The sequence below is a fragment of the Haemorhous mexicanus genome, chromosome 3, assembly GCF_027477595.1.
Source record: "Haemorhous mexicanus isolate bHaeMex1 chromosome 3, bHaeMex1.pri, whole genome shotgun sequence".
NCBI classification, from domain to species: Eukaryota; Metazoa; Chordata; class Aves; order Passeriformes; family Fringillidae; genus Haemorhous; species Haemorhous mexicanus.
The window spans coordinates 15,561,300-15,586,071 of NC_082343.1; the positions used below are offsets into that span (position 1 = coordinate 15,561,300).

General features: G+C 42.1%; 3 protein-coding genes across 15 annotated transcripts in view; 1 reads left to right on the forward strand and 2 right to left on the reverse strand.

Moving 5' to 3' along the window:
• C1D (C1D nuclear receptor corepressor) overlaps positions 1–1,424 on the reverse strand; it is a 174,391-nt gene extending 172,967 nt beyond the window's left edge. For 8 of the 12 annotated variants that reach the window (XR_009485690.1, XR_009485689.1, XM_059840963.1 and 5 more), the window contains exon 1: positions 868–1,281. Coding sequence is in view for 6 of the 12 variants with exons in the window: in XM_059840963.1 (XP_059696946.1) it covers positions 868–1,101 (234 nt within the window). In the remaining 6 variants the exon portion in view is untranslated. The other 4 variants (XM_059840968.1, XM_059840969.1, XM_059840973.1 and 1 more) reach the window with 4 other exon arrangements.
• A 105-nt stretch (positions 1,425–1,529) lies between these two features.
• On the reverse strand, positions 1,530–19,077 carry DNAAF10 (dynein axonemal assembly factor 10). 2 transcript variants are annotated; one of them, XM_059840959.1, is made up of 8 exons: positions 18,853–19,077; positions 17,044–17,144; positions 15,876–16,006; positions 15,310–15,411; positions 14,465–14,580; positions 13,992–14,126; positions 13,118–13,215; positions 1,530–1,807 (listed from the first exon to the last, which is right to left on the reverse strand). In XM_059840959.1, coding segments are annotated over exons 1-8 (876 nt in total). In that variant the 5' UTR covers positions 19,045–19,077; the 3' UTR covers positions 1,530–1,806. The 2 variants fall into 2 exon arrangements, with proteins under 2 accessions (XP_059696942.1, XP_059696941.1); XM_059840958.1 differs by lacking the exon at positions 1,530–1,807 and adding an exon at positions 11,504–12,388 and having other exon boundaries at positions 18,853–19,076.
• A 15-nt stretch (positions 19,078–19,092) lies between these two features.
• On the forward strand, positions 19,093–24,772 carry PNO1 (partner of NOB1 homolog). Its single transcript, XM_059840960.1, has 7 exons — positions 19,093–19,313; positions 19,396–19,545; positions 21,153–21,236; positions 22,782–22,842; positions 23,327–23,444; positions 23,963–24,033; positions 24,488–24,772. Exons 1-7 carry the CDS (start codon positions 19,140–19,142, stop codon positions 24,553–24,555), a joined length of 726 nt encoding a protein of 241 aa, XP_059696943.1. The 5' UTR covers positions 19,093–19,139; the 3' UTR covers positions 24,556–24,772.

The following is a 24,772-nucleotide window of genomic DNA, read 5'->3' on the forward strand; positions in this document are numbered from 1 at the left end:
ATGGTCATACTGCCACAGGATTAGCAATATCGAGGTATTTTAGATTTGAAGTGATTTTTCTATACTTTTAAAACCAAGAAATGTGCCAGACACATTTCAATGTTGATTCTAAAATCCAGTTCTTCCATTTTTGTTTGTCTCAAAATGAGGCCTTTTAATCAGGATCATCTAAAGTTTAATTTGCTAGTGGAAGTCCATTCCACGATGCTGGCAGCAACTAAGCTTGTGGTCAGAAAGCTGTGACAAAGTGTAGAGAAGGGGACATTTTGACCTTAGCAGTAACATGAGAGCTACAGAAATTTCGTTATAAGGTACTCATAACTTTAAATACCACCTGCCCTTCTGTTAGGTGCTGCTTAACTGTGCTCACGGCCTGTGTATGCATGCTGTACCTTCTCTTTGAAAAACTTTGCCGAGTTCTCAAGGCTCCTCAAGTTGCAACACTATTTTCCCAATTTTTACAGGAATATAACCGTTTACTGCTGCAGAACGTCCATCCTCAAAAAATGCAAAAAAAGCCTACAGCCCATGTTCTTTTTCTCACGTACACGTAAGCAAGTCGTAAACATGTCATATATTAAACACTCACGACCAGGCCGGATGGCGCTCTAAGCACCCTCGCCTAGAGGAAACCGTCCCTGTCCATAGCAGAGGGGTTGGAACGACACGATCTTTAAAATCCCTTCCACCCCAAACCATGCTGTGATTCCATAAACCGCGTTTATAATGCTCACTAGCAACGCCAGCAGCGCCCACAACGTATGCACAGCCTTCCGACAGCACGCTTCCCCGCTTCCCAAGGCCTCGGGAAAGGCCTAAAGCCACAGGAAGTCGCCAGGGGACAGCCGGGGGGGTGGCCGCTCTTACCTGCGGGCGGACGGCCAGGCACCGCGTGCGACTCCCGAGCACGGCGACAGCGGGGCGGGACCCGCACCCGCCACCGGCGGTGACGTCAGGGAGGGGAGCGGGATGCGGAAGCGGCGGTCTGGCGAGCCAGCCGTAAGGGGAAACGATTCCAAACTCGTAAATGCGCTTGGTCGGTAGGGACCCAGGCGATAGGACCCGCAAACAACCAGAAAATTTGATTAGGAAATCATGCATTCGGCATAGGAGTTGGTGTTAGTTAGTCCCTGACATGCACGAAAAGCGCACGGCAGAGGGTTTTGCATAAAGGGGAAGAGGAACAGGGAAGAGATAAAGGAAGAGAAGAATTAAAGGGGGAGAGAGAGAAAGAGAGCGGGAAAGGGAAAGAGAAAGGGATTCAGCTGATGTTCATCGCAGGGATACCTTCTTATGGACAGGTTTCCCTGCCCTGAAGACTCGTTTCTCTCTTTCTATGTAAATTAGTTATCATGCGCAGTCTATTCTTTCAAGGTCTTGATCCCTCCTACAGCCCATGCCCATGTTTTGGCCTCATTCCTGCGTTTGCATTGTGGTTTGTCGTGCTTATCTCCAAGAACTTAAGCAATGATGTTTGTCCGAGAAAAGTGGTGCCCTACCTCCTCATGGCCCCCTTCTCCAGTCACAATTTGTTGTTCTTCACAGTGTGTTAATACCAACAGTCTTTTGTTATTACCAAGAATTCTTGTCGGATGGGATTCCTGTCTGATTCATTGGCTCCACAGCCATCCAGTTATCAGTGTATGAGACACACATTGGGCCCTTATCTTCTGGTGTTCTACAGTGGGGAGGGAGATGCTCTTTTAAAGCAGGAACATGCTTTCCAGCTGCTGGCTCCTCTGAGTGGAGAAGGTAAACAGCCAGCACGACATATCTCCAGCTGTTCCCAAGCTCCTGCAGTTGCTGCCTGGAAAAAAGGAGACACAAATTGTGTGTAGAGATGGTCTCCTAAAGCCAGAAATTGCATGGAGTCATCCCAGGGGGTCAGCACTGGTTCCTGACACTGCACATCTTCACCTCACCCTCAAGTGAGAGTTGCTTTCCAGTTGTGTTATTGGCTGTGTTTTCCACTGTGTTTCTCCACAAGTCCAGATGAGGCTACCACAAGGATTGGAAACACAGAGCACCTCTTCTACAGGGGAATTGGTTGTTCAGCCTGGAAAAGAAGTGGCTTAGGAGTGATCTATTTGCTGCCTCCAGTACCTGAAGGGAACCCACAAGAAAGAGTGGGACTTTTTACAAGGGCATGTGATGACAGGACAAGAGGGAATGGATCCAAACTGAGCATAGTTTTAGATTAGGTATCAGGAAAAAATTCTTGACTGTGAGGGCAGTGAGGCACTGGAGCAGGTTGTCTAGAGAAGCAAATGTCCCATCCCTGGAAATGTTCAAGGCCAGGCTGGAGGGGCTCTATCAACCTGATCCAGTGGAAGGTGTCCCTGCCCATGGCAGGGGACTGGAACTAGAGGATCCCTAAGGTCCCTTCCAACCCAAGGCATTCTAGGATTCTATAAGATTTCAGCAAATAAATCTGGGTTCAAAATGCAGTGGATTCATACTTCTCCACTGCAAGAGCTCACTGACTGGAGGATTGTACCAACCCATCTGTGGCTCCAAAAGATAAGGTCCACATTTTACAGGTTTACATTCTGATAAATAGTAAAGCAGAAGTCAGTATCTGCATCAACAGTATTGGCATTACTTGCCATAGACTTCTTTTTTCCTCCTGTTCACAAGCTCATATGAAGCTCATTGTAACTTAGGTTTTGCAGCCTATCCCCTCCAAAAAAAGATCACTGGAGTCCTTCATCATAGTTGAAGAGGGCCTAATCTCAACTGTAGGTTACGAGGAACCTGCATGTGGCTGACTAAGTTGTGGCTGGTTGCCTGAAGGAAATGTGCTGAGCTGGCTTGCTCAGCAACAGAGTGTCTAGAGGAAGAGAAAAACAGGCTGTGTCTGGAGAAGGACAAGTTCAAGGCTGGGGAAAGTAGAGTTATCTCTAGGGGAAACAGGACTAGAACTTGGGGATCTTACCTAGCTTCAGTGCACTTCCCTGCACCTTCAATACTTTTAAAAATACCACAAAAGTGAGCTTCCTTTTAATAAGCTGGTTTACATTATCTAAATGCTATACTATGTCAATTCTAATTAGATCCGTGTGTACTGCAAATGAGAGTCTTTCTCCCTAGTCCCAGTTGGAAACATATCTAAAATTCTTCAGGTGACATTGTTTCTTGTTTACATCTTGTCTCCTTTTCCTGCAGGAGATTTGAAGGTTTAACTTCTAAATTTCAATCAAAAGTGGCTGCAAATGGGTATTATAAAAGCAGCAAACACAGGAATTATTTAAGAGGCTTTCAGCCATATGTGGGACACATACAGGTGGTAGAATCACTGGGGTAGAGAATGGTATCCCTACTGTGTGCTAATATTTTGTTGTAATTACAAAATATTTCACTGCATTTTTGTAGACATTTCTTATTTTCAAAAAACACAGTCTTAATTATTTTCTCGTGTTCATTTTTACTAGTACAAGTACAAAATTATGCACTGTAAATAAAGGGAATTTAAGAGACTTTTCTTTAAAAAATATTCAGAAATAGAACAGTCTGAAGGGTAACAGAGAATTAGCAAGACCTGCCCTCCTAAATAGAATAATACTTTGCAATTCTAGTATGCCAAATGTCTACAAGGAGGTCAGAACACTTAACATATGTTTAGTTCATTCTTATCTCAGTATTCACATGTCACAGACCAGGAAATACAAAGAGGAGATTTGATTGATAGACTAATTGATTTGCCAAATGTTAGGCAGAAATTGTTGCCAGAGTCTTATTTCCTAAACCAAATATTTTGTTTCAATTACAAATCAAAGGAAAATGCAACACGTGCTGATCAGTGTTCAGATTCAACCAACTCTGTTTGTAGAAGATTGTAACCATGGTAGAGCATTAATGCAGTACAGATTGTGCTCTGTATTCCCTGGTCATACAGTGTGGCTCTGTCTCCTTCTACTGGTTTACATTTGTTGTAGATTTGCTCCTACTGGCTCTGGACTACTACAGATTTATACTTTTTTTCAGTTAACTACACTGAGTGCCAAGTCTTGGAATTTCTCAAGCCAGTTCATTCAGGAGATCATTAGGTATAAAAGCATTCATTTTCTGCTTAAAATGGCTGCACTGCCTGTTTGGTTTTCAGGAGCAGTGAGTGAGGAGTTAAGAATTCCCATTTATCCCAGCCAAAATCTGATTGAGATACAGCTCATATAATTCAAATGGTTTATGCTGGTGCCACTCTGAAAATATATTATTATTTTATATATGGATATCTATAGACAAGTCTATCCACAAAAAGTTGTACTGGCATCTGGTACTTAATGGAAACCATTTAATTTGAGAGGCCTATGAATGATTATTGATTTTTCTCTATCATTCCTGACACAAGAGCAAACAATCCTGAATATTTTTGCCGAAGTAGTCAAAGTGACAAGCATCTTTAAAATAATTACTGCATTATTATGATGCATCTCATCCACTGTACATACAACATAATGATTCCTGCAAAGTCAGTGTTCTTTGTGGAGCAAAGTGGAGGCCAAATCCTGTAGTCTTGGCCTCACTGGAATCATTATACAGCCTGGGTCATGCAAAGCACCACAGCCTGACGTACAGACCTGCTGTGGCAACTCTATCTCCTTGAAACAATACCACTGAAAAAGCTTTGGGAGATGTCATGCAGAAGACAATGTAAATGAAAAAAATTAGCCTTGATTCTTCTGCTGTGAATCTGATGTGAATATAACAAAGATTACTAGAAGTTACTTGTAACAAAGAGGTTAATAAACTATTGGCAGGATAAAAATACAGACTCTAAAATCAGACTAAAAATCTGGCAAGCAGACCAGTTTGGGATATGTTCATGTGTGTAGTACACATGTGTCTGAAGGGCACCTTGGGCCTTTTGGAATAGGAAGTTTTTTATTGTGAAGCCCACTTCTTGGCAGCGTAATCTAATGAATTTGCAATCTAATTTCTTTGCAGTGTAATCTAATGAGTCTGCAATCCCATGTGTGGGCAGACAGCAAGTTACCAGAAGAGGGTGTAGCAGGAATAAACTGAAGCACACACATCCACCTGCTTGCCAGTATCACCCAATGTGCACTTGTTCCTTGGTGGAAGAAGGGCGAGTACCCAATATTTCCTCTGGTAAATCAGAAGACAGACATTTCTGAAAGGACAGTGACAGGCAGCTACCTGGCTCAATGCCCTGTTTATGGGAAATAGTCTCTGCCTGAATTCTGCTGAGACCAGATGAGTGCAGGGAGGGAGGACAAGGATAGAGATTTTACAGTGATTTATTACAATGCACATGGTGAGAAGAGAAAGAGAGACCAAGGTATCTATCTGGCTGCCAGTTTTGTTTTGCTTACTTGCTAGATGGGGTGAGAAGGGGAAGAGAGTCTTGAGGCTAACCCACATTTTCAGCAACTAAAAATCCTATAGTAGTGACATTAACACAGTGGAAAAGAAATGTAACCTCCAAAATTTTCCATGTTCTGTTACACTTTGCTGAACTTAAGGGCAGCGTATGTGGCAGCCTGAGCCTAGGTGAACTTAGACTCACCCTCCAGTTAAAATGCTCTGGAAATGCCCTTTTTTCTGCACAGATTGAATTAGAATGGCTTTAAACCTACTAAACACAGACTCTTTTCTCTTTTGAAAACATAAGATTTCTAATCAAAATACAGATGCAAAAGTACACAGAAAGAAGGAAACTGAGACTGATGTATCTTTGGTTTAGGGAGGAAAAATAATATAATTCAGTAAGACTAGCTTAAGCCCTCTAATTACAGCTTTTTTAGCATAACAGATAGGGAGTATGAGATCTACACTGAGATAGTGATAGCTGGTACAGATCAAAAGAGCTTGTGTTCATGCCAGCTAGATAAAATGACAGGATATGGTGAAGTACTGGGTTACTTTACACACAAAGCCTTATTTACTGAATGTATATATATATCTATTAGGTTACATGCATTTATGGAAACTGTAGAAATAAATTGAAGGCAATCTACCATGTGTAGAATATTTGATCTGATACTAATCGAAGATTGCATTTCTTCCAATTAGTAGGTAAAACTGTAATTTTTTTACACTATCTCTCTTTTACTAAGATTGGAAGCAAATTGTATTAGAAATTGAGGTTTATTTTTAAATGCATTAGAATTCCACCTGTCTCACTTGTTAGCTTCTGTGCCTAAGTTCAATAGAATCATATATTTTATACTCAGTTTTAGCAGAAAGCCTAAGACAACTTAGGACCCAAATTGTAGTTGTCATTTTAAAGTGTTTTTTAACATTTATTTATCTGCACATGCTCCCTGAAGAAGCAGGATATAAGTCTTTGGCCTAATCCAGTGTGGCTGCTGCTATGTTCCTTATGCACTTTGTAACGGCAGGATGTGGGAGGAAGGGAATGCAAATGTCAGAAAGGGAAAACACTGCTCGATATAAAGATGCCACAGGCCTGTGCTATCACAGTCTTCTGCAAGGCAGGAGTGACTGTCCCTCACATCTGCTGAACAGGCCACAAAGTCCTGCCTGGCTGAGCTGCACTAGAAAGGAACAAGGAGGGTTTCTGTCCATCTCTGCAGGAAGACTGATGACCTAAAAATGAAGGGTTTAGCATGGGAGGCAACTGAACTGGTTTCATTAGCTGCATCTACCTGAATTTTGCCAGTGGTGGGTTTTACTGTAAGTAGACACTCCAAAAGCAGCTGGGATGTAGGGAGTTAACTAGGAACTTACTTGAAGGAAAGAGTAATTTCAGCTGCAAAGCTGTAACAGTCAGTTTAATAGTGAGCAACTGCTGCAATGTAATGTGGTGAACAGGCTGAGCTACTACTTCTGATCCACTGTCACATGAAAAAATCCCATTGTATTTCAATTGCTGTGCAGTTCTGTGGGTTTTTACTGCTCTTCTGCAACCCACACATCCTCTCGCTTCAGAGAATGTTGTCAATGTTTCATAACCTTAAAATCACAAGAAACCTAGGGGAGCTTGCTTGAGCTTATTTATGCTGCTGATGGACTTTTCATAGTGATGAAAAACATTCAGCTTCACTGCCATGCTGAAGAACCATATAATCATACCATTTTTTAGAAAGGAATCCTTAGGTAAGATCATAAAGTTAACCCAACACTGCCAAGCCCACCACTAAACCATGTCTCTAAGTGCCACATCTACATGGTCCTTTTAAATACCACTATGGATGGTGACTTCACCATTTCCCTGGGCAGGCTTTTCCAAAGCTTGATTACCATGTCTTCACCACAGCAAAGAAAGTTTTCCTGTCTGAACCTTCTCCGGTGCAAGCTGAGGCCATTTCCTTATCCTGTTGCTTGTTACCTAGAATACGCCAGCCCTCATCTGGCTACAACCTCCTTTCAGAGCAATAAGGTCTCCCTGGGGCCATCTTTTCTCCAGAGCTGGGGCTAGACAACCCCAGCTCCTTCAGCTGCTCCTTGTAAGTCTTGTGGTCTTCTACTCAGGACTGAGCCAAACAAAGCAATAAGTACCTCAGCCTTTACTTTCATCCTTTGTCACTGTGTTTCCTCTGGCATCCAATAAAGGATGGAGATTCTGCTTAGCCCTCCATTTGTTGCTAATGTATTTAAGAAGGATTTTTTTTTATTGTGTGGCAGTTGACAGATTAAGTTTTATCTGGTCTTTGGCCCTTTTAATTTTCTCCCTCCATAAAACTTCATGACATTCTTGTCTTCCTGAGTTTCCTGCCCCTTCTTCCACAGGTCATAAACTCTCTTTTTTTCTCAAGTTCCAGCCAACACTCTCTGTTCAGCTGCATACTTCAGGAATCTTCTCACCTGTTTCCTCTCTGCTGTATTTCTAGAAGACATCTGGTAAGTTGAAGTCCCCCACAAGAACAAGGACTAGCAATTGTGAAATGCTCAGCTGCTTATAGAGTCTTTCATCTGCCTCTTCACCCTGGATGGATGATCTCTAGCAGATTCCCACCAGGTCATCTGACTTGTTGGCTTGCCCCCCTGATTTTCACCTATAAAGGCTCAACCTTTCTGTCACCATCATTAAGCTCTAGAAAATCAAAACACTCCTTAACATACATGGCTTCTCCAGAAGGAAGCTGGGATATGAAGCGGAGAGTGTCAGCCTTGGATGGCCTCCTGCACATTGACAAGAGTGGAAAGCAGCATTGTTCTGGGAAGGGAATGTCAATCCATACATTCTGCACAGGCTATTTTGACTGCCAGGCATAACAGAAGATGGAACTTACATGTGCTCTTACATGGTTTTGCACCTCAGCTCCCTCTGCAAATCCCCAGACATGGAGATGGTGACAGAAGATTTAATAAGATTGCAGGGGAGTACAGGCAGGAGAGGGGTAGATCTCTTGGAAAGAAAAAAAAGTACTCTTTGAAGAGAAATCTGTCCCAGAGGCTGTAGTTGTACTAAGCTAAACAGCACTGGGCTCAATCTTTGGCTCAGAGACTGATTGATAAAATGCGGAACCATACTGTGAAATTGAGCTAGTCTCCAAAGCAGGGCTGCCACACACATACTGCCTATTAGAAGCAGCTCCTGCTCATGCTACAGTCCTGAATCACACCAGCAAAGTATTGGGCCAGTTGGCCCAGATCAACCATGTAAGAATGTAATACTGAAGAAAACTGTTGGGAAGAGATGCCCTGCTGTGATCACCTTTCCTGGAGGATCCTGCAAAACTTTCGTGACAATTGCTTTATTGGTGGCTGAGGAGGAGACAGACCAGAATGTGGGGCAGCTACTCAGTGCCCTTGAGACCCTGGATACTCTTGCAGCCATCAGGAAACACTAATCCAGTGTCCTGTGTGGGTCAATGTTGTGCAACTCCCAAGGCAGGCTGTGCTGTGGAAAGCAGGTCCTCCCAAAAAGGCCAGAAGTCATGGAAACATTTCACAGCCAAGGCCACTGGTCACCATCACCAAGTCGCCGAATAGCTCTGGCCCAGATCCACAGAAATCCCATCTGGTCTTTCCTCCGGGCTGAACCTGCACTGCCAGAGGCAGTCCCACAGCTGTGCTTGGAGCTGCACTCCAAGTGATCCAGCTCTTGGCTCCAGCCTGAATCAACAGCTGCCCTTGCCCAATGTACTGGGACTTGAGTATGCTACTGCAAAATATTTTGCATATATAAAGGCTTTTAATACATGCTAGACCAACAGACTTCGGTCTAAACAATTTTGAAGAGTGGGCAGTTCTGTTTAAAGTGAATGCTACTGAAAACTCAACAGTAACACCGTCAGAAGCAAGATTAATAATAGGGTAAAAAAAGCAGTAAATCAGTGTATTTTCCTGGCATTTTGTCAATACCAACTTTAGACAACTTCATTACAGAGTTGAATATGCAGGCCACAAGCCTCTTACAGATCAGTCAGCTTAACCCAAAATCCCTCTCTGCTATCAAATCTATTTGAAAGGAATAATTTGGGGAAGATGAGCTGAACTGTATTGACAAGCTGTGTCTGCTGTCTCTGAAGGAATCACTGAAGAGCACACATCTTTCTTTTTCTGTGCAATACCCCATCTTCCTTCTTTGTACCAATTCCATGATGTCCCTAACAGAATCAGTGGTTGTGAAGAGGTGAGAGCACAGCATTGCAGCTTCCCATACAGGGTTACAACTTGCCTTACATTGCTTAAAATTTGGTCCAAATCATGCCTCAACTGTAATTTTTTTTGTGATGAAAACTATATACTGTATGCAAATACTGACTCCATGCACGGAAACCTTGGAGGGCTGTAATCTCCAAGGACCTGTATAATTCAAAAGATCTATACAGAAGATATGTGTATCTATACACATATCTATGTGAAACAGAAGACCCAAACCTGATTGATGGGGATTTGGGCAGCATCTCAAAAAAACACAAAGCACAAACCCATAAGACCTGTAACATGTCCCTCTACACAGGCTGCAGTCATGCCTGTAAACAGATTTTTTCTTCCATGAGCACACAGGGATGGTTTGCACAGGAAACAAGCGAGAGCTGCCAGGCAGATACACTTGTTAAATGTAGTCACTCCAAATTTGGGAGCACATTCCAGTTCCTGGCCTTGGGCGAGGCAGGGGTTTTTCAGAGCAGTCCTTGGAGCTGCATCAGAGAGCATTTGGTGGGCATGACATCTCAGATGCATTATGATTTTATTTAGAACACACTTCAGCTCTGCAGGCTGCAGAGGCAAGGTGCCACACTTCAGCAAGAAGTGGAAGGACTATAAATAGAGCAGGCTGGGCTGCCACAGGCAGCCTTTTCTGGTTTAGCCTCAAAGAAGCAGAAATTCAATCTGCTGAGGAGATAATGCACAGTACAGGCACAAGCAGCTGCTCTTCTTTCCAGACAGTAACTGTCTTTCATTTTGTAGGTACACAGGTACAGCCTTTAAGGAACCTTTAAGGAACAAGGACACACTGCCTTCCATCTGTGCTTTTCTCCAATTCTCAGTTTTTTGCAAGCTTCTTATATGCAAACTGTTATGTTTTCATGAAACTATGTGTTCCCCTCTACTCACGAGGGGAACACATTCCTTCATTTACAAAACAAGGAATAAAATGAATCTCAAAATTAAGTGCACAGAGGTAACACACATTTCATATTTTTGAGGCCCACGGAGCTTTAAGAATTGTTGTTTAATAGTTCTGGCTCTAAGTTGTATCCCACTAAGAGATCTCCCTGGAATTGTTTGAATAAAAAAGGGACATTTTTGCTGCAGGACAAGTACAAAAAAATAGCACCAAGAGCCCAGTCCTGTGCTCAGGAGATTTTTGTTTTCCTTGCAGGTACCTACGCTGAGAGTTTTTTCTTCCCTCACTCTATGCTTGACTCAGTTACTGTTAAAGAAAGAAAACTTATTCCTACCAATTTCCACAGCCTTTCACACCTTTCAGTGAGTATATTTTATTTACAGCACAAAGCTAATGGAAGCCATCTTTGTGGCTTTGTTGTATAAAATGCAACAGTGCATTTTATGCTCGAAGCACTTGAATTCTTTGAATTCCACATCCCCCAAAGCTGCAGCCAAGAGTGCAGAGTAATGATTCCCTCCTGCTGGAATGCACCCTAAGAAGGCCAACATTCAAAATCATTTCAGAATATGCTCTCAATATTACACCTTGCACAAAAGGAGACGGGATTACTTGGGTCAAAAAAATCAGATACTAAATATTACACTTGAAAGCAAACCATCAAGTCTTAGGGAAGACAGGTGAATCTCATAAATCTTTGCCTTCCACAAAATATTTAGCCTACATTGCCTCTGTTTTCATCCCTGCTGGCCCTTGCTAAATCTGAAATACAAGAACCTAAGTTTGGAGAGGAGAGTATCGGTGACCTACTAAAACAAAGGACTTCCACAGACACACTTTGTTTATGGTCTACTGTAATGTTCCTCCTGCCCACCCTCTGCTACAGAGGCATGAAGGATTTCTCCATTCCACAAAGCTTAGGGTTTATTAACCTGTGAGGTTTTTCTATACATTACTTCTCTAAATCTCTGGATATTTGAATAATATACTTTGCTCATATTAAGAAAACACTACACATAATTTTATTTTTAGAATATCAAGTTGAAAACAGGTATAAAAGCAACAGAACATGTAAACTTAATAGGAAATCAAACTAAAACAATAAAAGTGCGTTTTGCTTGATAGTTTAATTTCAGTATGGTCTTCAAAAAAACCTTACTCATTTAAACCTGAGCATTTCAGCCTTTGTTATCATTTCTCTATTGTAGTAAATAATCTTAAGTCACTTTAACAAACATTCTAGTTAATAAATCCAGTAACACAACAAGTTTCTGTAGTAGTTCCCACTGCATGAATGCACATGGACAACACTATATATAATAAAGCCAAACCATTTAACAAGTGCGAAGAGATTTGCAATATGAATAAACTGAACACAAACTCTGAAATTACAGAGCTGTGCTAACACATTTTAAAGGCACATTTTATTTTCATTGTAAATTCACATTTCTAGAAGGTTAACTTTTGTGCCCAGGCAATTTATAGTTCATGACAGCACAATCAGCCAAACAATTCTGACTGCACATATTTGAATTTTCAATAGAAAAATCTGGCTTCTATTTCTTTAATCTGATTTTATTAAAGAAGAAATTAAATTAGAAATAGAAGGGCTCCCCCTACCATATTTACAGACTGCAAACTATATTGCTTTCTCATCAGAAATTCTAATTTTCTTGTCAAATTTTGTTAAGCTTTGTAACTATCAGCACCCTCACAGTTTGGTCAAAAGCCCCACAGACACAAAGTCCCTTTTTGTCAGGGCTCCAGTCCAGGCTAGAGATGGGCTGTGTTGACAGAGTCACATTCTGCAAGAGACTAAGAGACCCTGCCACTCCCATCTCAGATCCTTCCGAATCTTTCTTGGAGCGCTGGGCTGGGTACTCACTGCCAATGAGAAAATTAAACAAAAACAGCTACTTAGAAATGTATTGATACAAACACATCATCATCACCCTCTTTATTTTATACTCTACAGATAAGGCAAATAAATGTCTTAAAAGAAATGAATAATCATATCCAGCTATATCTACGCTGCATACTTTAGAAGACATTTCATGAAAGAAAAAAGGAGGTGGGAAATTTTGAATCCTGACACCCCTATCCTATAGCTCTTCATTTTTTAACTGGTTGGCTTTTACCACAGCCCAGAAAAATTTCATCACAACTGTGCTTCTGCAACTTAATGCACCAACTTCATTGCATTTAGGACTATTAAATTATATTTCCACGTAATGTAAGAAGATGTAAATATAAGAATGATTAATTCATGACTTTCAATACTCTTCTCAGATGTAACTGCTACCATATTAGAATTTTAAGAAACCCTTTTTTTTCCATTTATCACCTTGTTAACCAAGGATATAATTAGATCTTCATTACATGAAGACAACAAGGGCAAGATTCACCAGTGCTGTAACATTCTCTTAGGGATTAATTCAAGATTCCAGATCAAGTGACACTGAAATCACCCATTCTACTGCATTTGTAAGCAATAATTTTAACCAGATATTCTGAGGTTGGAAGCAGTACCCCACTGATCATTTTCAGAAAGATTCTTTCTTAAAACATTAAATGGTTTGTTTCTTACTTCTGGCTGGAGAACTGATCACTTACTATTTCCAGAGATGAAGGCTCCCAGATCCTCCACTTGTCATAAATATATCTCTGTTCTGTGGCAGGTGCCGAACCTGCCAAATTGTAGATTTTTGTGCCTAATAAAAGGAAATCAGCATTGTACAGAAGTCATTTGGAGATAAACTTCATAGGAAAGGACACAGAATAAAACAGAGATCGCTTGTATGAAAAGAGCCCAGCCTTCCCATAGTGGATGGGTAATTTCACTGATATCTCTTAAAATCATTACTGGAATATATTAGAAACACTGTGCAAACAAAACACACAGTCAACAACTCATACCTCAGCCAGGGCACTAAGATAGCAACAGAAATCACTTTGGGAAAAACCTCAACACGTCCTCTCACTTAATGTATATCTGTCTGCAAATGTCCCCAAGGAAAAGCCTAAATGCGTTAAATGAGCAACAAATTCTATTTTCACATTTTATTACAAAATTGTTTATAAATAAATAAATAAATAAAATTTATTGGTTTATTCTGTAAAAAAATTCTTTGATTTAGAATCAAGTACCTCCAACACCTTATCTGCTTTGAATCATAGTATGGAACTTAGTAGTTGAAACTAAGCCTTTTCTAAAAAAAGGAAGTCCTAAAGAACTTCACCACAAAAGTGGCTTTTCTTGAATTACCACCAGATTTTGTTCACTAAAATAAACAAACAAAAAAACCCACAAAAAAAAAAAGCCCCCCCCCAAAAAAAAAACAACACCAACCAACCAAACCAAAACAAAACAAAACAATTATGAATTAACCTGGGCATTTCTTACCTATTTGTACTACACCTGTAGTAATTTGACAGCAAGAATTTAAAAATTTTGTCTCTTATTAAGACATTCTCAGTCTCCCCATACCTTCTCTGAAACAGAAGCAAAACCTTTGTTTGGATGCTGAGTTCTCATATCAAAAACATGGAATTTTCCCTCAAGCGATGTGGCCACCAGCTTATTCATATTTATATCTTTTCTGTCAAACTCCACACTGCAAACCTGGATATAGAACAAGATAAATTCAGTCTCATAATTTAGTCACTGTTAAAAAAAATGGGTGTTTTGTGATTTGTAAATATGTATTAATCATTGGTTATTTCCACAATAATATCATCATCAAACAGGAAATAAACATGTTGATCTGAAAACATTAATCCACTGAAAAATGTCCTGATCAAGAATGTGATGGGTACCTCACATTGCTGAACCTAAAGAAAATTATTCCATGGTACAATCTCAGCAGAAACATCTGGGTAAATTTCACACAGACAGAGTCCTTTTAATTTTTCCATCCTACATAGGAGCTGGAATGAAAAAAACTTTTGTGATTTCCTTACCCCATTCTTAATGTTGGTCTCCCATCGTAGTGACATGGTTTTTAAGTCAAACAATTTAATGTCTCCATTGTCATATCCGGCACATACAACACGTTCTTCTTGATTGTAAGCATTACCTGGACACAGAGAGAGAATTTAGCAGAATACACAAAACCTCTTTAGACTGTAAATTTCAGAAGTCCCAGGCCTGCACTTCAGTTTCAACTTCCATTTATACAACAATAACAAAAAGTTGTTGAGATATTAAGATGTGGTGAACCAGATGGTTTTCAAACCTGAAGGGTCTAGAAAAATCTTGCGTAGGACACAAGCAACTTTGCTCTCTCCAAAGAAAAATGCAGAGCTCACACCAAGCATTGCTGTTTTCTTTAATTTGCTCTTAAGCTTCAAAGGACTTCTCTTAAATTAACTCCTTAATGCTTGGTAGCTACAGCTACACTACAACAATGGTGAGTTCCCTGTACATGGCAATGTTTACACTCCTTCCAGACCATGCAGCTAGATATACTGTTTTTACATTTCTAGGCACATAAGTAAAGCTTGCACAGCTTATCTGTGAATCATCAAATTATTTAGGCTGGAAAAGACCTTCAAGATGATCAAGTCCAACTATAAAGGGTGACCAAAGTGATTAGAGAATGAGTCCAAAACCTACCTATCACAAACCCACAAAACTGGTTTATTGAAGAAAAAAACCGACACATAAATGTCACAGTGTAGAAAAGAAAACCTGCTACTTATGCATCCATACAAAATAAAGTATTCCATAACATCCTGAAATACACTGACAATCATCAAAACACAATTATGTGAGAGGGAGGAATAGTCATAATCTGATCAATTACCAAATGCCACAGTCCAGCAGTCTCTTTTGCTCTCCCCCTGTACAGGTTCCATATTAGCCACAGGAGTGTCATTCTGCCTTGGGTCCCACACCTTCACGGTTCCTGGGAAAGAAAGACAATAGATTTTGTATTAGGAATACATTGTCATACTATGTTCACCTTCCCAGGAAAGCCCTTTGCTTTTCATCCTAATCATTCAAAAGACATGAGCAACTCTTTCAATTCTAGCAAGCCTCACTGTGTTTTGTGGATATAAGAAAGAACCACAAAACTAAAAAGAAACAGAGTGAAAGCATTCGTTAAGGATGTATTTTCTCTAGCTGACATTTTGCCTTTATCATGGTTTGTGTTCCTTCTGTTTCATGCCCAGTGACAACAGTACTTTTTGCTTATCTGTGGCTTCTAGAAGAATTAGAGAAAATCAGTCCCAAGAAAGATTCAAAAGACAGTGTACAAAGAACTAGATGCAACAGCTTGTAACTAGTTTGGATGGCAGACTGTGCCCTGCCATCAAGAGCTTGCAGGCTCAGAGGAACTGGGAAGACTTGCAGAGTTCACTAACTCACCATCTCGACTGCCAGTCACAATTTCTGGTGCACCTTCCCCAATTCCTAAGCCACCTACACCATCTATACTGTTTATGATTTCCTTATGACCTTTCACAGAATACACTGGTATTTCAGGAGCTTCTAAATTCCTAGGCAAGAAAGAAAAAGAACAGAAAACATGGCATTTTTCCTTGACACTCAGGATTTGTATAAAAATGAAAGGAAATATGAGCACAAATCATAAAAGCTCAGATTAACGGTGAGAACAAATATGGATATCACCACTAAGAACCCATGAGTCTTTGTTTGATTCCTTCTTTGGCTACCGCTTTGGATTGCTCCAAAAGATCTGGCTCTGTTCTGGACCTCCCTCTTTGTAAAGGCAGTTGTGAGAATCACCGCAGCAACCACTCAGACCCAGTTTTACATGCTGGGCTCCAAAATTAATCACACTACAGATCAAGATACTCCAAGAATCTTTACTTTCAGTAGGTCTATAAAATAACTTGATTCATTGATCCCCACCTAGCTCTGACTACTGCTCTCTAACTTCAGGTGACTATTGTATCTAGCCATGAGTTTCATAGTTCTTTCCCACTGATTCCCGTTTTTTGAGAATCCTTCAGAACTTTATTTTACATTTCAACTAGTAATTGTCCATGTAATTCATGCTATTCCAACCAGTAGTTCCTTGACACAGGGCAATACAACAATGATAATAAAAAATCCCCTTTTGACAGTACTACTTTATTTGATCATAAATTTACGTAAACATTAATTACACCAATAATTCAGGGACCTAGAGGAAACATTTGAAATGTCAATATTAAAAATATATATTTAATCTAGACATGAAATTTAGGTTGAATACAACCTCTTGTTTGTACTCATGCATCCATCCAAAAGCGTCTTTTCAGAGGACAACCTCACAGAACTTTAACAGGTTTTTGTAGCTGCACACAGAAGATGGCAGTGAAGCAGCACTGAATTAAACAGGGTGCAGAATTCTGTGTTGTTTCTACAAAACAGCCATGGTCCAAATACAGTAGCCAGCAAAGCTTGCACTGGGGTCCCAACTACGGGCAGCATGGAGAGCATCTCATGCAAAATCCACAAAAAGAACTTTTGTTTAGACAGACATGGACAACAACAAGTGAAAACACTTTCAAAGAATATCTGTGCTTACCATATATTAAGGTTTCCATCAAAATCTCCTGTAGCTAAGTATCTTTGCTGCAGAGATGTAGCACCAAAAGTTCCACATTTTATAGATTTGGGCTTTTCAATCTTTTAAAGAAAGGAAACGTCTGTGTCAGCATATGGAAAAGGCAAAAACACCCACAGGCCACACAGTTCTGAGGAGTGCACAAGGGCAAGGGTCAGCGAAACACACATGGGATATTTGGTGCAAAATACTATGAAAATGTTATTGAAGGCAAGCTGCACTTTGAATTTAGTCTTTCTGCATGTTATGAGTAAAAAAAGAGTTACCCATTTTTAAGAGAAGGAGCTGCAGAAGTTTGAAGTTAAGCTGGGAACTGATCACTGGCCAAGAGTTCTTTTGTTAGTTAAATGTTGTAATCACCTGTTGAGTATCGTTGAGTATCGTCGTTTAACCCTCTATTGTGGAGAATTCTCTTTTTCAGTACCACCCTTGCCTGCTGCCAAGAGGATGACAACCCCCCCGGACAGTGGGGAGAGAGGGGGGAATTTGCATCTCAGGAGACATGCAGATGTATCTCAAAACCCAGACTGCATTGGGACAAGAACCCCACCAAATCCTGGAAAATACCCCAAAAGAGAGATGAGCCCAAGCAGAATTGAGAGCTCAGGGTGGTGTTAGGACAGCAGGGGCGAGGTCAGAAGCTGGCAGAGATACTGAGAACCTTGGTCACTCCTCGCCCCGACTAAAAACGAAGTCAGTCGGACCCAGGACCCCCTAGACCGACAACCCATACGTAAGCCTGCGTACACCCTCACTTGCCCTCGTAAGTACAGGACTCCCGGCTCCCTAGGGGACGGAGCTACAAATCCTCCTCTTTCGAGTCACTGCTGGGGGCAGCGGCAGGAACCCGCTGACCGGCCAAACCCCCCATTCTGAGTTGATCACTTTAAATAAAGTCATTAAAACCGAGGAATATCTCCTGCCCTGTTTATTTCAGTGCAGAGAAAAGCAGAGGGTCGAGGCTACTAGTCTGGAAGAAAAACACTCTGCTTGTGGCCTAGCGGGGGCCTTATGCACCTGAGGAACGGCTATGCCTCAGAAGAAGAGAACATTCAAAGGTCAATCTGAGAGAAAAAGAACAACCAAACAAAAAGCAAACAACCAACTAGCCAAAAAAAAAAACCCCAAAACACAACCAACCTAAAACCCCAACACCAACACCAACAAAAAAAAAAAAAAAAAAAAACAACAAAAAAAAAACACCAAAAAAAACAACACAAACAAACAAACGAAAAAAACACCCCCAAAAAAGCCAAACACAGGCACAAACCAGAAACCCGTAACACAACACACGAAAATAAACTACAAAACACAGGAGTAAACAAAACCACAGAATCACAGTCACAGGTTGAAAAACACCTCTGAGATGGTCGAGTCCAACCTATGACCGGCCACTACCTTGTCAACTAAACCATGGCACTGAGTGCCAAATCCAGTCTCTCCTTAAACATCTCCAGGGACGGTGACTCCATCACCTCCCTGGGCAGCGATTTCAATGCCTAATCACCCCTTCTGTGAGGAAATTCTTCCTAATGTCGAATCGAAACCTCAGCTGCTTAAGTTCTGTCAGCAGTTGACTGGGAAAAGAGACAGACTCCCACCCGGCTACAACCTTTCAGGGAGTTGTGGAAAGCGGTAACGTTACCCCTTATCAAGGAACGACAGGGTATCAGGGAATCAGCACATTTAACAGGCAAATCAGCTCCTGCTTTTTATCCCCGGGCTCTGGACAAACGTCCCGGCAGCCGTTCCCGAGGGGACCGTGCTTACCTCCCGCAGCACCTCCAGACGGGCTCCGCGCAGCTCGTACAGCTGGATGACGCCGGTGCCGCGGGCGGCGCTGCCCAGGCACATCAGGCGGGCGCTGCGGGGCACCCACTTACAATCGAACACGGTGTAGCTCAGCGCCTGCTGGACGTGCGACACCACCTGCGGACGCTCCGAACCCACCACCGCCGACATCCCGCCCCTCTCCTTCCCCTGCCCCGGCGGCTGCGGCGGAAGCGCCCGCCGGCCCCTTCCGGCGACAGCCGTACCACGTGTGCTCCGCGGCCAGCATGGAGACCGAGGCGGCCGTGAGCGGCGGCTTCATCAGCGTCGTGTTCCGGCGGAGCCGGAGGAAGCGGCGGGCGGGCGGCGAGGAGCCGGTGGCAGGAGCTGCCATGGACACGGCGGAACCGCGGCCCAGCAAGCGGCCGGCGTTCCCGCCCGTGGCCGCCGAGGCGCTCGGGGTACGCGGGGTGCCGGGGAAATGCCGCCCCCGGATCTCCGCTGTCCCCCGCCTCACGGCCTGCTGCGTCTCACCCCCGGTAGGTTGGGAAAGGTGAGCTGAGGAAGATCCCTGTGCCGGCCAACAGGTACACGCCCCTTAAGGAGAACTGGATGAAGATATTCACGCCCATTGTGGAGCATCTGCAGCTTCAAATCAGGTTCAACTTGAAAACGAGAAATGTTGAGATCAAGGTAAGGGGAGCAACTTATTGGGTCTTTCCCGGTAAGAGAAGGTTGTGTGCAGACCTCGTAGCACCTTCCAGTGTCTGAAGGGGCCTCCAAGGAAGCTGGAGAGGGACTCTTTGTCAGGAACTGTAGTGACAGGACAAGGCGTTACGTTTACAAATTGAAAGAAGGAAAATTTAGTTTGGATGTTGGGAATAAGATTTTTAGTGTGAGAGTGGTGAGACACTGGAAGAGGTTGCCCGGGGCTATCCCAACCCTGGCAGTGTTCAAAGCAGCTCGGATAAGGCCTTGAGCAGCCTGGTTTAGTGACAGATGTCCCTGCCTGTGGCAGGGGGGGTTGGGACTAGATGATCTTATGGTCCACTCCAACCCCTTACCATTCTATGATTCTGCCTCCTGAAATGCAGGGCCTCTTCTCATGGGTGTTCTTGGTCTATATTAAAGACCAGAGAAGTCGTAAATCCCATATAATGCTTGGAAAAATGGAAACTGTGTGGTGTCACCTCCCCGGGGATCTGGCAGTTGTTGCTTAGAACAAGTAATTACTGCAAGTAAAATCCAGAACTACAGATCTGTTCCAGAAGGAGCCAGCAGAAGCTGGGGTAGTGTTCAATTTTTGTAGGAGAAGGTTATGCACTATAGAAAGTTATGTACATTAAGGAAGAATTTTCATCCATGTCTTAGATACGATTTTGTAATTCAATGTTTTCTGGCTATTTAAGGTTACCAAATACTGACCTGACAGTAAACAATATCTTATAAAGGGGCACTGAATCTCCTAATGCCTTTATTTGCGGCAGACAATAAGGGCCCATAGTTTAATAGCATGTGATTTTTCTTTAATGGATTGCAATGGAATACCTTAGGGCACAGACACCTGTATAAACCTGTAATTCTTGTAGATACTCATTCTTTATCCTTATTCCTCCTGAGGAATGTTCACACCAGGAATTTTTAAGGGCATATCTAAAGTTTTGACAAACAACTCACTGTATTAGCACCAGTGACATGAGAGATCTTCCTATATAATAGTGAAAATACAACAGGAATTTTGCTTCCTAACCATGAAATGTTATCACAAGTTTGATGGCAGGAATTGGAGGAAAGGTGACAGAATTATCCCTTATTTACTTTACTTCCTAGAAATAACGTCAGGGGAAAGGTAGGGAGGAGCAGGAACTCCTGCAGTTTCACTCAATAACTGTGCAGGAGAAAACCCTGGGATTTTAACACCACCTTTTGATATGAAATGATGTCTGGTGAATAACAAGGTAGTTTTTGTTCTTAATCAAGCTAATTTTATTTTGCCCATATCCATCATCAATATAAAACTTTGAAATTAATTTCATACATCTGCTAAGGCATATTTAGAGTACTGTCATTAGAATAACTCTCCTGCCATCACCATCCTTCTTTTTTTTCTGCTGTTTGCTGTTGCAGTTTAGTTTGTGTTGGTTTTGGGTTTTCTCTACCAAAAGGGTTCTACTCAGTCAGTGGTGGTGTGGATTTTCAGCAGCTTTTCTCTTCTCTCCCCTCCAAGCACAGGTTGACTTTAAAGTTCAGCTCCTAACTTGCCTGGTCTTAATTTGCAAACATAACATGTTGTCTTGCAGACTTGTCAAGAGACAAAGGATCTCAGTGCTCTGACAAAAGCAGCTGATTTTGTGAAAGCCTTTATACTTGGATTTCAAGTAGAGGTGAGTCTCCCAACAACGAGATTGTGAGATTGCTCCAGTTTACTGATCTGTCCCTGGCCTCTCTGCAAATTACAATAAGAAATAAAGAGAGAAAAATCCTTAGGTGGTTTTCTAGAAATCATTGTTTTCTAGAAATTGTGACTGGAGTAGACATCCAGTTTCTTAAGATAATGCCGGATAAAAAAGTAGCCCTCAAACAACACATAAACAGAGAACATAGGTTGTGTGAGACAAGCATAAAGGAATAATCTCTGAGGTCCCCTGCACTGGTAGAGACTGCTCATTTTTCTTAAGCCCAAACTAATAACCTCCAGTCTGTGCAAAACTCACAGAATCACAGAATTAACTAGGTCGGAAAAGACCTTTGAGATCATCAAGTCCAACCTATGACTTTATCAACTAAACCATGGCACTGAGTGCCACATCCAGTCATTTTTTAAACACCTCCAGGGATGGTGACTCTACCAGCTCCCTAGGAAGCCCATTCCAGTGCCCAATCACTCCTTGTGTGAAGAACTTATTCCTAATATCCAGCCTAAACTTCCCCTGGTGCAGCTTAAGACTGTGTTCTTTTGTCCTGTCACTGGTTGCCTGGGCAGTGAGACCAACCCCCACCTGGCTACACCCTCCTTTCAGGCAGGTGTAGAGAGTGATGAGGTCTCCCCTGAGCCTCCTTTTCTCCAGGCTGAGCCCCTCCAGCTCCCTCAACCACTTCTCGTAGGACTTTTGTTCCAGACCCTTCATCAGCCTTTCTGCTCTTCTCTGGACACATTCAAGCATCTGAAAGTCCTTCTTAAATTGGGCTGCCCAAAACAGTACTGGACATAATAGTCAAGGTATGGCCTAACCAGTGCAAAGTACAGGGGAAGAATGACTTCCCTGGTCCTGCTGGCCACGCTGTTCCTGATACAGACCAGGATGCCATTTGCTTTCTTGGCTGTGTCAGTACACTGCTGGCTTGTGTTCAGCCAGCTGTCAGCTGAACCCCCAGGTCCCTTTCTGCCTGATTGCTGTCCAGCCATTCTGTCCCCAGCCTGTAGCTCTGGAGGGGATTGTTGTGGCCAAAGTGTAGGACCCAGCACATGGACTTATTAAGCCTCATATTAATGAATTTGGCCCATCCATCCAGCCTGTCCAGGTCCCTCTGCAGAGCCCTCCTAGCCTCCAGCAGATCACCACTTGCACTTGCAGCTTGGTGTCATCTGCAGATTTGCTGAAGGTGGACTCCTCATCCAGATCATCAGTAGATAGTAAATAGGACTGGGCCTGTTGGAGAAAACAAACCCACTTTTTTCAATGTTGTAGGGGCTGCTCATTCCTCTAGACTTGTACTGGATCCACTTGCACTGGGGAGGCAGGGCTGAATGCAGGGGCATGCAAACCTGTGCAGGGTTCTCTACATGGAAATACTTGTATTGCTGTTGAAAAAAAGTGGATTTAACTTTAGTTGTTATTTGCTAGGTTGTGTGTATAAAGAGAACAGCAGCTTTCAGCTGTGTTACTGGAACAAAATAACTGCTGATAACAGATCTCCTGCTCTTTTAGGATGCCCTTGCTCTCATCAGATTAGACGATCTCTTTCTAGAGTCATTTGAAGTTACAGACGGTGAGTATTTTCTGATGCAGCATTCAAGAAGTCATGTGTGCGTCCTGCTACTATGGATTTGTTTTTTCTTTCCCCCTGCTCCACTTTTATCACTTGCCCTCACAGATCAGTAAAGTCACAAACATCTAATTTTATGTAGTACTGAGATTCCTTGGAGTCCCCTGTAGAGCACGATCTAAACCTGATCTACTTAATTTCTACCAGTGTTAGCTTGGTGCACTTTGCCTCCATTTCCTCAACACAAAGTGCAGTGCCTTTCTCTGCAGTTCTAAAGTTTCTTCTGCGTGCCAGAAACCCCATGTCAGCACTGGCTGTAGTGTGCACTACTAGCCAAAAAAAAGCTGAAATCCAGATGGATCTGTGTTGACCAGTGAAGTTGCTTTTGTAGTACTTGGCACAAGTTATTTCAGCAACTTGACCAAAGGAAGCATTAACAGGAATACACACCACTGCTGTTACCCTGGGCATGCTATTCTCATTTCAGTCAAACCTTTGAAAGGAGATCATCTGTCAAGAGCAATAGGGAGAATAGCAGGGAAAGGTGGAAAAACCAAATTCACCATAGAAAATGTGACCAGGACACGCATCGTTCTTGCTGACACGTAAGTACAGACTAACTTCCTCCTAGGCAAAGCACAACGCCTCAGCTAATCCATGTCCTATGCCAGAAGCAAAGATAACTTCAATTTTATGAAACTGTTGTAGAGTAGTAGTAAGAAAAAAATATTTAAGAGAATATTTTAATGACTACAAGTTATTTGACCTTTTGTTATGAGAATGATGGTGTCACCACCGCATCTAGAATTCAGTCACTCCCCATAGCATAAGAATTCCTTCTTATGAATAATCAAAGTTGAACTCACCAACGCAGCAATGTTTTCCTCCTGAAGCTGCTACACTGTTAAATCTGCAAATGGTAAAATCTTTTTTAAAAGGATTTAGAAGAGCACAAGTCTTACGTTGTAGGTTTTGTGGGTTTCAGTGGGTTTTTTTTTTGTTTACAAGTGTAGAAAAGAAACTAGTACACTGATAAAAAGTTCCACATTTAACCTCCAATTCTCTGTTAACTGTGCAATCTCTCAAGTTACGTTGTTAACTACTGCTACTTTTCTTTTTACAGAAAAATTCATATTTTGGGATCTTTTCAGAACATTAAAATGGCACGAACAGCAATTTGCAATCTAATTTTAGGTAAGTCCTCTTATCTAATCTTCACTACTTATGAATCTTGCAGTTTGAGAAACTGCTTTGTGGCTCTCACCCTCTTCCCTGTCCTGTCCACACCTACATTTGGAGCAAATAGCTTGCTGGCAGTTGGCTTGTTGCTCTTAAGAGAAAAATCTGGGGGAGAAGCAGGGAATCCAGGACTTGCTTTCTGGCTCCAAAACCTCACCACATTGCAGAAAGATGTTCTGCATTTCGATTTAGCAGCAGCATTCCCTACTTAGGGGTCTCAAAAGCCAAAGGGAGCATCCACTCTGAAAGCAGAAGTTGAGCTCTGCACTTGAAGTAAGATGGTGACTGACCTTGCCCATCCTTCTCAGCCTTTGGCTTAGTTCTCCACTTTTAACACAGGTGTGAGCACAACACATCCATTTTTGTGACAGATTATGTTTCCTGAATAGATTTGTGCCTTCTTCTGCAGGAAGTCCTCCATCCAAAGTTTATGGCAATATTAGGGCAGTGGCGAGCAGAGCAGCTGAGAGGTTCTGAGCTGCACCACCGAGGACTGGGGCCAGAAGTCCAGGTTCCTGGACACAGGAGAAGCCAAGAGCTACAGAAGCCATCAGTTTTCTGCTTATTTGGAAGCCCAGAAGAAAACCACAACTGTTTGTGCAGTCTGATTGACTTTGGACATGGTCTGATTTGAACACACCTAATGTTTCTGTCTAGTCATTAAAAGAGGTTTTAAATTGTGTCTATATCAAAA